This window comes from Hyperoodon ampullatus (assembly GCF_949752795.1).
Source record: "Hyperoodon ampullatus genome assembly, chromosome: 8".
Classification (NCBI taxonomy): Eukaryota; Metazoa; Chordata; class Mammalia; order Artiodactyla; family Ziphiidae; genus Hyperoodon; species Hyperoodon ampullatus.
In genome coordinates, this window is record NC_136921.1 from 80,759,415 (window position 1) to 80,773,621 (window position 14,207).

General features: G+C 34.7%; 1 protein-coding gene across 1 annotated transcript in view; it reads right to left on the bottom strand.

Moving 5' to 3' along the window:
* The window catches only part of LOC307057516 (sodium channel protein type 3 subunit alpha-like), a gene marked incomplete at both ends in the record, with an annotated part of 77,946 nt that overhangs the window by 42,803 nt on the left and 20,936 nt on the right, over positions 1-14,207 (bottom strand). Inside the window, 4 exon segments of the mRNA XM_079710700.1 lie at positions 2,173-2,411; positions 3,754-3,886; positions 4,940-5,287; positions 11,121-11,411. Of these exon segments, the coding sequence (XP_079566826.1) occupies positions 2,173-2,411; positions 3,754-3,886; positions 4,940-5,287; positions 11,121-11,411 (1,011 nt within the window).

Below are 14,207 nucleotides of genomic sequence, written 5' to 3' on the forward strand. Positions count from 1 at the left end.
CTGCAAGATACAAAAGAAAAATGGGATGTGAGCTCTGCCATGGAGTAATTTATAGTGGATTTTGTTTAATATTCAACCAAGTTCTATTCACAAATGCATTAGGAATTAAGAAAAAGTGTGTTTGATATGGGCTGAGTATCATATTAGAGGAGATGAGGCTTCAGTTGGACCTTGAAGAATATGAAGAATTGAGATGAAGTGATTTGAGTTGGAATACTTTAAATGTGAAGGTAGAGAACAGTGATATACTATCCCATATGTAAGCATATAAACATTTGTGTGTTATAGTGACAAGGCTGTTCTGATAAGGCTGGTGGTGGTTGGTTAGGAACCAAAGGAAAATAAGCTGGTATAGGAAGGATGGAATCAGATAGGGAGTTTTAAAAGCCAGGTAAGAGTGTTGAACCACAAATATAGGCAATAGATACTTTAGCAAGATGAAAGCATACTGAGTGCAGAGTACTAGAAATATGATTTTAATAGTAGTTATAGGAGTAAAAAAGTTGACACCTGGAAAAAAGAAATAATGGGTCTTCATATAAAATTGTATATAAGAATATATAAGAAATAAATAAGAAATAAAGAGAAAGTAAGTCAAATGGCTATCTTTGAAGTTGGAAGGCTCTTTGAAGTTGGAAGGCTACTACTAGAGGTAATACAAGACTAAATTGAGATTTTTAGGGCTTTCAGTAAATTGTGAGAAAGATGATATTTCAGATGTCACATACTGTGTTTAAAGTTATCCTGGAGCAATGATCCATAACTGTTGGAAATACAGGAATGGAACACAACTTACACCATAATTGTAGATAACACCTAGAGTTGTTGAGTACATAGTAATATTGAGTGAAAAACATAGCCTTAATAGGCAAAAGAAGAGAAGTCCAGACAAGGATGCAGAGATAGAGTGATTGGAAAGATGAAGGAGAAATCATCTCCTTCCGATGAAGGATAAATTGGACAAAAAAATCAGTATCACAGGTGTCAAAGATGAAGAAAGTGTCAAGAATCTGATGGGTGTTCTATAATGCAGTGAAGTTGAGTTCTCTTATTGGAGTAGACATTTATGCAACTGTCTGCCCAGTATTCACTTTCTTCTTTCTGTTGGGAATAGTTCCTCCACCTGTGTAATTCCTAAGGACTGCCATTTTCACATGACCCCACCCTCGCCAATGTTGATGAAACCACAGGTGAGCATCTGACCCAGGTTATGCCGAATAGAGTCCTATCACGAGAGTCTGAGCTGGAACTGAAAAAGAGATCCAGTCTTTTTCCAGTGCAGAGGTTACAAGATGTAAAACCAATGAGCTATGGCTGATCATGTTCCTGACCTACAGAGAAAAGATGCAATGAATGTTTGGGCTATATCCAGTCCCTTGGTTAAAGGATATCCTGAAGCCCATCCTGAAACCCAATTGCAAAATTACCCTTCATATGGTTTGGTAGTTCACCTTTTTCTTTCCATTCCATGAGTCAGTCTTTTTACTTTCCTCTTAAGCTAGTTTGAGTTCTGTTTCTGTCTTGTGCCAAAAAAGAAGGTCTTGATTAATGAACTATGTAAATTCTTTTCTTACTTGTTCATCCATTTCAGATTCTTCATATACATTTAGGAGGAAATTTACAAGTCAGCATACACATACACAGATGTCTGCCCAAGTAACTTGAACCAAAAATGTGGCTAAATTACAAATGCATTTTTATCAACTATTTCTTCTCTTCTGTGAATTCTACTGAAGCATTTTATTAAGAAGTTCAATTTGAAACAACTATGCCTTCTTTTGCACAGAAATCAATCCTTATATATTCCCTTCAAAGAACGTGATTTCTTCAGAAGCTATGTGTGCTAAAACTGCATGCTTGTGAAGCCAGAATTAGATGTCATTGTTTCTCTGGGCCTATATTTCCAGCAAGAATGACAGTAAAGATTTTAACAAGTTTACAAAGGGTAAGACACCATGATCAGTCAGCACAGATGTTGGTCTCAATAGTCAGCACTTATACCAGAATTCTAGACCTTATCACTGAGAATACCTTCAATATTCCTTTAGATATTTCTTCCTATGAAGAAAGAGGGTATAATTTGGGGGTTTCACACAGCACAAATGGATTTCTTCTTTGGTCTATCTGCCCCATCCCTGACAAAGTAAATAAGTAAACATCAAATGAACTCACCAGGTTTCCTACAGTCAACACACTACTGAATTGACCAGTCATTGGGTAGTGCTCCATGGCCATGAAGAGGGTATTTAAGACAATGCAAATAGTGATGGCAAGATCAACAAATGGATCCATAACAATTAAATTCACAAGATGCTTTACTTTTAACCATGGATCACAGCAGTCCCAGATCAAGAACACATTGGCAAATCTATACCAGCATGGTGGACATTTCTGCCTAGATTCTTCAAGCTCTGGAGGAACAATAAAGAGTAAGAGTAGTAAATAACAATAAAAAATTATTATTGTAGATTATACATTATTTGATAAAATTGATGCTTCTACTTGGGGTTGGAAGTTCATATTAGTATAACAGACTTGAGAAGACAATCCCATTAAATATTTTCACAATATATTCATAAAAAATGTCAAGTAAATAGACTTTCTTCTTTAATTAAACAGAAAATAAATACTTTGAATTTAATATTTTGCTTCAAACTAACTTAATTACCTATTAAATAGGTAATGGGTCATTAAATTGCTATATTTTCTTTATCAAAACAGAATTTTAAAGTAAGCTTTATAGAATTATTAATATATCAAACAATTATTGTTTCTTTTGAAAGACCTTTTTAAGAATACTGTCTAGAGCTGTGATCCTTATTAATGTGTGTGACCCATTCTTTCCTCTCTGTCTCCACATCAGCATTGATCTTCCACACACTGAGAATGTAGTATGTCCTTCTTTTTAATATAGATTTAGACCCAAATCTAGTTCTGTTATTCATAGTTACTCATATTTTTCAGAATTTTAGCTTAATATATTAAAAAAGCACTAGTAATTTAACGGGTGAAACCTATTATAATTATTATATGCCCATTTGTATATCCAGTACACCAATGGGATAAGGTACAAAATGTAATTGAAGTTTTCTAAAGAATTCATATTAAATATGACTTATAAATGATTTATAAAATTGAAGTACTAATATAATATTCCTCCAAACTTGAAGAAATGGGGACTTAATGAATGAACAAGGATGTAATAGTTGCTGCCCATTCCTGTGTATCAAAATCAACAAATATTTGTGTCAGCTGTTCATTGGAGGAACGTAATGGCTTCTGTGTATGTGGAAGATGGAGGAAAAAATCTTTTTTTAGGGTCCCTGTCGAAGTGGAGCACAGGTTTTGATTCCTCCAACTCATTCATATGCCTCCCCACCCCATCACTACCTCCATGCCTGGACAACAGATTGAAGCTTGAAAGAGATGTTTCCCTGTGCTTCTAAAACTTAAAAAGGCAAGTTTTTACTCTAATTGCTTAAGGATAATATAACATAAGGATAAATCCTCACTGATGAGGTATCAAGTGGTGAAATATCACTCTTCGGATGAGAACCAGAATCAAAAAGAAATAAGGACGATATTAGTTTTTGTAATCAATGTGATAATAGTGTATTCCATATATTATCTACTTAGGTCTGTTATACAGTTTTGATCTTGGGTAACTGACTTTCGTAATTCTATGGGAATAAATAATAGTTCCATAAAGTATATAATCATAGGAAGCTGACTATCCCATGACCTTCTTCTTACCCTCCATTGTGTTAGTCAGGATGCTGGCTATGCTCATGGCTCTTTGTTTTCCGGAGGAATCCTCTAGCATCTCCATTGAAATCTGGTAAGAACTTAGCCTTCTCTTTCTGACTTCTGTTTCAGTGGTGGTACCCTGCAAACCAAACACTGCTGGCTCAAACCACCCTTTTCAATGAATAATACAACACAACGTAGCATTTCTCTGGAAAGGCATGCTACGTGCAGTTTTCCCAAGTAACAATTTTCAAGTAATAGTAAAATACTACATTTATTATTAAGTTGTAAATACTTTAAAAAATCACAGGTGGTACCCTAAAGGGTTAAAACAAGAATTTACTAGTTGGATGCAATTATATAAGGCCATTATGTTGCAGAAATATTTTAGTTTACCTGTTGGAATTTTCAGGGAAAATTTTCATAAGCATGCCAAAGTCATATATTATTCCATTTCATTCAAATGCAAGGAATTTTAACTTATCTCAACGATTAATAATCAGATCAATCTTCCCGCAAAACAAATAATAGTATTATATAGTCTTAAGGCTGAATTATTATCTTTGAGGCTATATTGAAAATATTGACATATATGGGCCAATTTTTTTCCATGCACAAACACAGATGTACAATGAAATGTGTGTGCTTTCCTGAGATTTCTTTAGTTATTTCTATATGCCATCCTGTAAGAAATCAAAACACTTTAGAGTCATTTAATAGACATCAAAACATTTTAGAGTCACTGTAATATTGACAGTTGTATGAAAAGTGCCCATTATAAATATATTGGTCATTACAATATTTAATTTTAAGTATATGAAATTTCCAGAATATGAATAGATTATTATATAATTCTGGGTCGACAAACATCTATAATAGCAATTTGGTTGTCAAAGCGCCCATTATTTTGTGCTGGTAGGTCTACTGAATTTGCAGATACGAGTTTCATCCTGGTCTCTAAAAACTGGGCTCTTTTAACCTAAAGCATTTGAAAGTTAATGGTCCCACACAATTCAGTTGGTTCTAAAGATCCTATTGTTTTCCATTCAATAAATCATATATTATTTTTAAGGACTTTCATTTTGGGGAAGCAGGATGGTGTAACAGGCTAAAATGCCCAGGCCTTGGTTATTTTAAATTGTCAGTAGACCAGGTATAATGTCAGTAGAGCTAATTTATTATCTATTATCACCTCTGGTGGAAGTTGTCCAGTAGGTGAGGTTAGAGCTGACGGTCCACCCACCAAGGAAACCACACCATTGCAATCCACAGTGCTGTGCATCTTCCCATTTGCTGGAAGCCCTGGCACCATCCTGGATGACATACTGGCCTGACTAACGTTACTGTTGCGTCGCTCTCCGTGTCTGTGTGGCACAAACAGTGAGTCTCTCCTGCTCTCGCTGTCTTCAAATGTACTGTGTTCATCATCAGCAAAGTCATTTTCAGAACCAATATCCTTTGCCCGACCTCTGAAGCTGAAAATACTTGTTTTGCTATTGCGTCGTGGGGAAAACAGGGAGCCACGAATACTTAATAGAGACTGAGGAGAGAGCAAGGAAGAAAAGAATTGGGATGGGGGATACAACTACTTAATAAAGGTCTTAATATTACAGAATCTATTTGCTTTTGGGTTAGAATAGTCTTGCTCTTAAACACAGGTAATCAAGTTTACAGAGAACACATATGTTTTGATATTTTTATTAAAGACCACAATGCAAATTTAAGTATAAAAGAGTAGTTTTTCTGATTAAGAATTCTGATATGCAATCTACTAAGTGCATGACCACTTCATTTAATCTTCACTCTAGTACTGTGAGGTGGATTTTGTTACTGTAATGTTCTAGGAGCAGAACCTGATGCTGGAGAGGACAAATGATTCTTTTTGGTAGGTGGCTTTCACTCCTAAATGCTATGGTCTGAAAGGGCACACAACTTGGAAAACAAGTTATGGTTCAAGTGAGACTGTTGGCTTAAATTGAAAATATTTGTACCAAATATGTTACTTTTGGATAATGATTTTAAAACAAAACCATTATCTCTCCATTCTCTTATTTTGAGTTCTAAAAGGAAATTACTCTTTTTTTTTCTGGATTTGCTTGTCTCTATCCACATGGGCATAGAAGTCACAAAACTTAACCAATGATGCTGTCTTCTAAATTTGCTAACAGTTTCCCAAATGGCTACTAATGATTCACCTGTTTTGAGACAATATATGTCATAGCAAACACAACAGAGAGAATACCTAAATTGCTGTATAAATTACTATTTTTAAAATTTAACACTGCCTTAAAAATGTAAGACATTTATACATGACTTTACCAATAAGGGTGATGTAGAAGACAGCTCATCCTTCTAATCTCAATTTAATTTTATTAGAAGGAACTGGATGATTCAGAAACTTTTAAAATTATCTTTGTTTGTGAATAAATCAAGCAAACAGTTTCTGGTACTGGAAAATGAGGATTTAGCATGAAGCCCCTTCTTTCACTTTTTCAATGGACTTTAAATCAGCAGCACCAAATAATTCTGTGTTTATTTTAGCCTTGGTGAGTTTTCAAAAACATCTCTATTCTCCTGCAGAATCTTTGTTTACTACCTTCCTCATTAACAATGACATTTCCAATATTCCCCTCCCACCCCCAGTGGTTTCTCATGGCCTGTTCTATCTCTGCATAGCCAGGGTAACATATATACATACATACACATACATATGCATACATATCCATATGCCGGCAGGAAACATGCCTGGACTTTCCCTTTCTTCCTCCAAGCTTCGGTGTAAAACCAAAGAAAATAATTCTAGTGGAAAAAAACGTAAGAAAGGCAGATTCCCTCAAATTTAGTTTTGGTCCCTCTGCCTAATTAGGTCATGCTGATTTTCTTAAGCCCCATTTTTAGTTTTATTTTTATGGCTTTTCCCTGCCTGCAAAGCACTAGAATAATCTTTTTGCCGTCTGTCTCAGTGATGTTCTGGAAAGATACTATTCATTGAGAAATGTGCTATTGCTTTGGATTTGGTTAGAAACATTCACAGGAATTATTGACTGCCCAGCTTATCCAGCCTGAGACTGTGTGTATGTGATACTCAGTTCATGCAGCAGGTTTGTTTACCCAATGTCAGACGGTAGTTAGACTGATTTTCCAGTCATCAAAGTGATCAAGAAATTAGACATTGTGAAGACATTAATTCAGCCCTCAGTAATAAGGAATGGTAATGTTTTTAATCTCTTCAGACTCAATTTAAATTATCAATATAATATTTGTATGTTCAGACTCATATTTGAAACCTTAGTGTGTATTTTTAGGTCCCAACTTTTTAGAATTGGGATTCAGTAAGCAGGGAGTAGGAGTCTGAAATCTGAGTATTCAACATACATTCTAGGTGGTTCTAACGCAGGTGGACCTCACCCTACACTCAGAGGAATACCAACATTGTCTTACACTAATTCCTAGGATGGTTCAATAGAATCATCTTAATATACCTGTGTTAGAATACTGTCTTTGGAAATTGAAAATCTGTATACACAGTAGTGGTTGGGTGTATGTGGTATGTGTGTACATCCATAACGTATCTGGTACATGCCTTTAATTTGCATGTTTTTATGTCAGGGTGTTTTCAAAGGCGTTCCAGATCCTTGGGTTTATTTGAAACTTCTATTTACTCTTTGGAAAGTATAATAATGGTTGTGAGCACAGCTTTCAAGGCAACAGAGACTGAGAAAAGAAGATAGCAAAAATAGTATTGAGAGAAAATAAACCAAAAATAACACACTAGAAGATGCAGCAGAGTGGAGGGAATACCCACAGCTGTGGCAGCCCTTTCTCTATGGAAAACACGCTTTTATGCTTTAAGGACCTAAAGGCCATCTTTCTTTGCCTCAGGCATGCCAAAATATAAATTCCAGGCATCTTTTTTTTTTTTTGCCTTGTTCCAAGAAGGTAAATCTAAACTCTTTTTCTTAATTTTCAGTGACAAAAGGGAAAATAGAAGAATTTAGGTGTGTAAGACACAATCCTGCATGTAGGGACTGAACCTGAAGTGGACTGGGATGTCAAAATGGAAGATGCAGGGAATTTGAAGATGTTCTAATAGAAGCATGTAAAGTGAGTATTTGTTGGAAATACTCACTTAATAGCATTTCAAGTTAAATATATGTAGCTTATCGATGTTTTCAATAAGTCAACAACTACACTTGGTTCTAGCTATAAAGCTTCTGGTTTAAAATAGTCTCCTCATGTCCAGACAACATAGATAAAATCTTTGGGGGGATTCACTTTCCATTGTATGCCTTTAAGTACTTTTTCATGCTGTCTAGGAACATGTATTATCTATTTAAGAATAAAATAATAAATATAAAAAAACATGTAAAGTTTATGTTAGTAGAGGACAGGGTACCCATTATTTATGGCTTCTTGGCCTTAACATTGTTAGAAGATATATTTGTGTTGAACATTATGCCATGTCCATCTTATGCTTCCTATCCCCACTACCTCCACTGATTCTCTTACCTTTTAGAGAGTTTGTTTACACAACCAGACACTGTAAAGTGCTTCTGGTATATTTTTGCTTGTGAGTTGTGGTGATGCTCTCTGCCTGTCTTTACTGGGATATGTAACTATCAATGCTAATAGGCTATTTCTTTTTCTTTTGCAACATCTACTATCTATCTATTTCATCTATCTATCTATCATCCTATCATCTCTTTCTCTCTCTCCCTATCTACCTACCTATCTACGTATGTCACTATCTGTCTATTTACAAATATGAAATGAACTACATATAACGTATGTATATGCCAATTCTGTTTTTAGTATTTAAACTCTGGCTTTCAGCTAACTTCCCTTTGCTGTTCCCTCTCTGTGGTTCACTCAACAGAGGCCTTCCTGCTGCTTCTTGAACATTCCGGGCATATTACCACATCAGGGCCTTACACTTGCTCTTCAGTGAGCCTGAAATGCTCTTTGATGAGGTAGCCTCTCCCCTTCCCTCCTCGAAATCTTTGCTGAGATTTCTCCTTTACAGTGAGGGCTTCCCAACCCACCCTATTTAAATTCTTTTTTTTTTTTAACCACCGGTTAGTGTTCCTAATCCCCTTTTCCCGCTTTATTTTTTTTTTCCATAGCACTTATCACTTTCTGACATAGTCTATAACTTACTTATCTTGTTTATTGTCTATCTCTTCCTTTAGTATAAAGTTCCATGAGGTCAGTGAATTATATTGTTTTGTTCATTGAGTTTTTTTCTAGAATTATTTCTTCCACATAGTAGGTGATCAATGTGGATTGGCTGAGTGAACTGATCCACAAGCTTTTGGCTGAGTGAACTAATCCACAAGCTTTTATTTGAGCATTATATGATGAAACAATGATGGAAATAGTGCTATTTTCAAAACACCTTAATATGTTCATGTAATTATTACTACTATGTGTATACATTTGTGATAACTGAAACTACTCAAAAATTTTTAGTTTCCCTAATTTGTAATTCAATGACCCATTTTAACTTAATAAGAGCTCTACTATTTGTCACATAGGGTTTCTATATATTGCTTAATATATAGAACTCTTTAAGAACCCACAGCTCTTTAAGGTAGACATTATTACCCCATTTTACAGAAATTTTACAAAGTACAAGTGACTCGAACAAGGTCACAGAACTAACTTGTAGTGGAGTTATGAACATAAGCCTTTAATCATTATGCTATAATGTCAAATATTCCTAATCTTAATGACTCCTAATAGTCTTAATAATGCTAAAATATCAGGAGTGAAGTTTAAGCCAAAAAATCTAATCTGAGAAATTAACTTGGCCTATTGAGCTTCAAGTTAATCCCAAATGTATTATGCTCATGTAATACCGTACTTTATATTTGTACTATGCAAGGTAATAGTTGGATCTCTTGATACTGGCATTATCTGTAGGGAAATGGTTTTTGTCTTATAAATTTTTGTGTGTGCATATATATTTTGTCCTAATATGAGAATTCAAGTTATAAGTTATTAATATAGAGTTTATTTCTTTAAAAAATTCTTACATATTCAATATAAACTATAAAATAAACACCCATTGTTAACTAGCATATGCATTTTCCTAAGCCAAGAGCTAAACACTATACTGAATTTTGTGCTTATCACTCCATTTTTACAAAAATATTTGTTCTTTATAAGACCCCTTGGATAATGTACAGTTGTTTGATTTAACTTAACTATATAGCGTGTCTCTCAAAGCATTATCTTTAGGACATAATTCTGACCCAGATTAATATAATTAGAAGAGTTAATAATTCATAGCCCATGAAATTCTAATGGAACCAGATAGGGTTAAAGCCATAATTGTACTTATCACAGATTTCATAACTATTTACTCTTCATTATGCAACTGATAAAACTTATAAACAAAGAATTGAAACTATTTTCCCTCTTTGACTTGAAAATATGCTGAAGAATTGGGTACTTGGCATTAAATCAGAGCGAAAACAGACTGTCTTTAATTTAGTTCTCTTCAAGAGCATTTAGGTCATAACTTCATTCTGATGTATCAAGGCATGACACCATATCAGCATAATGGAAGCTCATGACAGTCCAGTTCTCATATCAAAAGATGAAAGCAGGGCTTCCCTGGTGGCACAGTGGTGGGAGTCTGCCTGCCAATGCAGGGGACACAGGTTCTAGCCCTGGTCCAGGAAGATCCCACATGCTGTGGAGCAACTAAGCCCGTGCACCACAACTACTGAGCCCGCATGCCACAACTACTAAAGCCCATGTGCCTAGAGCCCGAGCTCCACAACAAGAGAAGCCACTGCAATGAGAAGCCCACGCGTCATAATGAAGAGTAGCCCTCGCTCGCCGCAACAAGAGAAAGCCCGCGCGCGGCAATAAAGACCCAATGCAAACAAAAATAAATAAATAAAATAAATAAATTTATAAAAAAAAATAAAAGCAAAAATCCAGAGATATTTCTTTTCAAAATTCATACATATCTTGCATCACAACCTCAGATAATAAAGGCAGAAACCCATATGCAAAAAAAGTAGGTTCATCTGAGGTCTCAAAATGGAAAAGGTAAACAAGAGATTACAAAGCTGTCTCACTGAAGAAAAAAGTCTGATAGATAGTTTTCACTCCCCCTACCTCCTAAAAAAGCTGATTAAGAAAATGGTCTCAAAATAGTGCAATGCTTAAAACTGATTACCTTAAAATAAAAGTTATTAATGATTTAATAAAAGTCCCTTTTAAAGACAATTTAGGGTATAAATTTAAATAAACATATTAAATGTTAGTTCCCCATCCCTCATTTAAATCAGATATTACAAAAAATATACCAAAATACAGCAATGACAAAACAAACTGGAGCACTTAGTAGAAAACCATACCTGATGAGGGGAGTAGAATTTCTTGTCACTGGTCAGTCGATTTCCATCCATGGAGAAAAGGAAGCTTCTTCTTTTGACACTGTCCTCAGATACAGATTTGGGAAACCTGTTTCCCGCTCCTTTGTTGTTTCCTTCAAGATGCTCCCTCTGTCTTCTTTTCTTTCTTCGGTTCCTCCACTCCTTAGCACTTTTAGAGCTTAATTTTGATGCTTCTGAAGAGCTTTCCAAGAGCTCTCCTAACCCACCTATTCCACTGAAATCTCTTGAAGCAGCAGCTGCTGCTGCAACTGCCTGTTTAAACAAAACCAGGCATTATTTAGAACATACAACTTTGGAAAACAGTTGAATGTGATACAAATGTTGCTATTTAAGACTATTAACTATATGTGAAAATGATGTCTTCTGGTCATTTCATTGTGTTTTACTACAAGAGAGTTTACTTAATAATGACAATTTTAAATAGTATAAAGCAATATGTTAGCTTATGCATTAAGACTAGAAAAGTCTGGTTTGGCACATCTTCTGAAGAGTCTTTTTTTAAAAACTCTGTTGAGATTAGCTTCATTTCAGGGAACAACTGCTCTCTTAAAAATATCTTCTACACTTTAAAAGCAAATGTTCTCTAAGTGGTGGTTCTTGGTCTGATTACTGTTCCAATTCCATCCATAGGTTTATTCCTCCCACTTGTGATTGTGAACAACCTAGTGGTATTTTTTCCGTCTAAATCTAGGACAAAAGTCTTTTTCTTTTCTTTTTTTGTGAACTCAAAGCATTTAAAGTGTCTACTCTTTTACCTCTAGATGGGAGTAGTGGGAATGTATTGGCTAGTTCATCATCTTCCTTTATTTGAATCACATTCAGTATTATTGTTCCCATTCCTGGGGTCATATTAATCTCAGAGTTTAGCATGATTAATTTATTAGATAGCACTTTTAGCTTTAAATTGTAAATGTTTATATATTATTTATTATTATTATAAATAATAACAAATGATTAACGTATCAGTCAGTAAGAACCTGAAATAATCATTCAAGGGATTATGAGTACTTCTTCAAATACTTTCTTTTCATATTTCATCACTAAATATACTTAAGCATTTTGAATTTCTGTACCTACTAAAGAAACACAGCAGGTCTGAGGTGAAACATGGCATGCCAGATGTTTTGTATTTTTATTTATATGAATAGTAGTTTTAGATGGGAATTGATCTAACCAAACTGGAGAAGATATGAAACTCAAAGCTGAGTTCTCATTAAGTATATTCCTGTTTATAAACATAAATGATTAAATTATGAGAATATTGGTTCAACTCTTTACCTATGTCATTACTGAATACAAACAAGTCTAATATAGCTACCATTTTGTTCTATCTTCTCCACTTAGACTCTAAGCTAGTTAGGAATTCTGTCATTTTTGTGTGTGTGTGTGTGTGTGTGTCTGTGTGCACATTGCCTCTTCTGTCTCCTGACATAAAAAAAGACTCAGTAAATATTTGGTGAATTAAGGTGAAAAAAGACATCGTGCTGTCAAGTTGTCTTAGACACTGAGTGAGGGTGGGGGAAGAACAAGACATACTTAGACTTGACTTTTTAAGATCTCATAAAAACTATGTGTCAGGATGGTCTGTATAATAGAAACGTTTTAGAAAAGAAGATAAAACTCATATTGAATGCTTTGACAACATGTTGTGCTTTATGTTTCCTCCTTCTTGAGAAGCAAACCTTCCTAAGTAGCTTCCATTTCTGAATCTCATCTCAACTAAAGATTTTAAAAAAGGTTTAAAACTAAAGGTGCTGTGATACAAATTCTCTGAGATTAACATGACCCCAGGAATGGGAACTATAGCATTACATATAGTACTAAATATGTGTGTTAGGCTAAGAAACACATAAAATGTTTATATTGAATACTGTATTCATCATGGAAACCCTGATCTAAGACTCGATATAGGACAATGCCTAACATTTAAATGAAACTTTAATTCAGAACTTATAGAATTGCATAAAATCAGATAACCAGATTATTTTATTGAATTCTTGATCATCAGTATCACTTTTAATATCATCAGTAATGAAAGATGAGAAATATTAAGGGCCCTTTATAAATATGAATGTTTAATATAAATGTGTAAAATAAAGTGGTTAAATGAAGTACTAATCTGTAGCAAGTTAAATATAGTTGCATAGTACTTGATACATAGGAGATACATGATATACACCACTCCTTGAAAGAATGAAAATATATATATATATATTTCTTTTTATCCGAATAAAGTCAATTCTCCTTTCTATTTTGTATAGGCAGAAACACACAACACATAGTCTCTCCTATTTCTCTTTCCTCTTCCTTCTCGCCCCTTCTTCCTCCCCATCTTTCTATTCCCTGTCCTCACTTTACTCCCCTCAGGACCCTGCCCTATTTGAAAAGACAAAGCTCTGCCTACATAGAAGACTTTTTAAATTTTAACCAAAGTTACTGTCGTTTACAGTGAGTTTGGGGAAAAAAAAAATGGCTTTCCCAGTCCTTGCATCAAGGGGATGCCACATTTCATAATGTTTTTAATGGTTAAAAAAAAAAAAAAGGAAAAAATCATTTATTGGCTTGTTTGTCGTCAGGAACAAAGGAAGTGGAAGTGGTGGTAATATTCCCTTGCCATAATTCTGAAACTCAGTTCATTTAAATCACTTCCGGAATTTGTTTTGCATAAGTCATGATTTCCCTACCTATCGTGGGTAACAGTTGGAGTAACTCAAAACCAAACAGATTTGTAAGGCAACAATGGTAACCTCCCAACACAACACATTTTCTGTGTCACTCATTAACTCAAATTTGTCACTTGTTCCACTTCCAGGGATTTGCCAATTCCCTTTCAAAGGCAGATGTTTCCTGTCACCTCCCATGTCTGTGTACCTGTTTATACCCAGCTCTGTGACATGGCCAATGTCCTGTTTATTTAGACTAATAGAGTTACTTTCACAACTGGCTTGCTGAATTCCTCTTGTAACAAATAACAAATATGTGATAATATTTCCACAGGGAATAACATTTGCTTTTTCTTATATTATTTGTGTGTGATTCAAAGTAGGC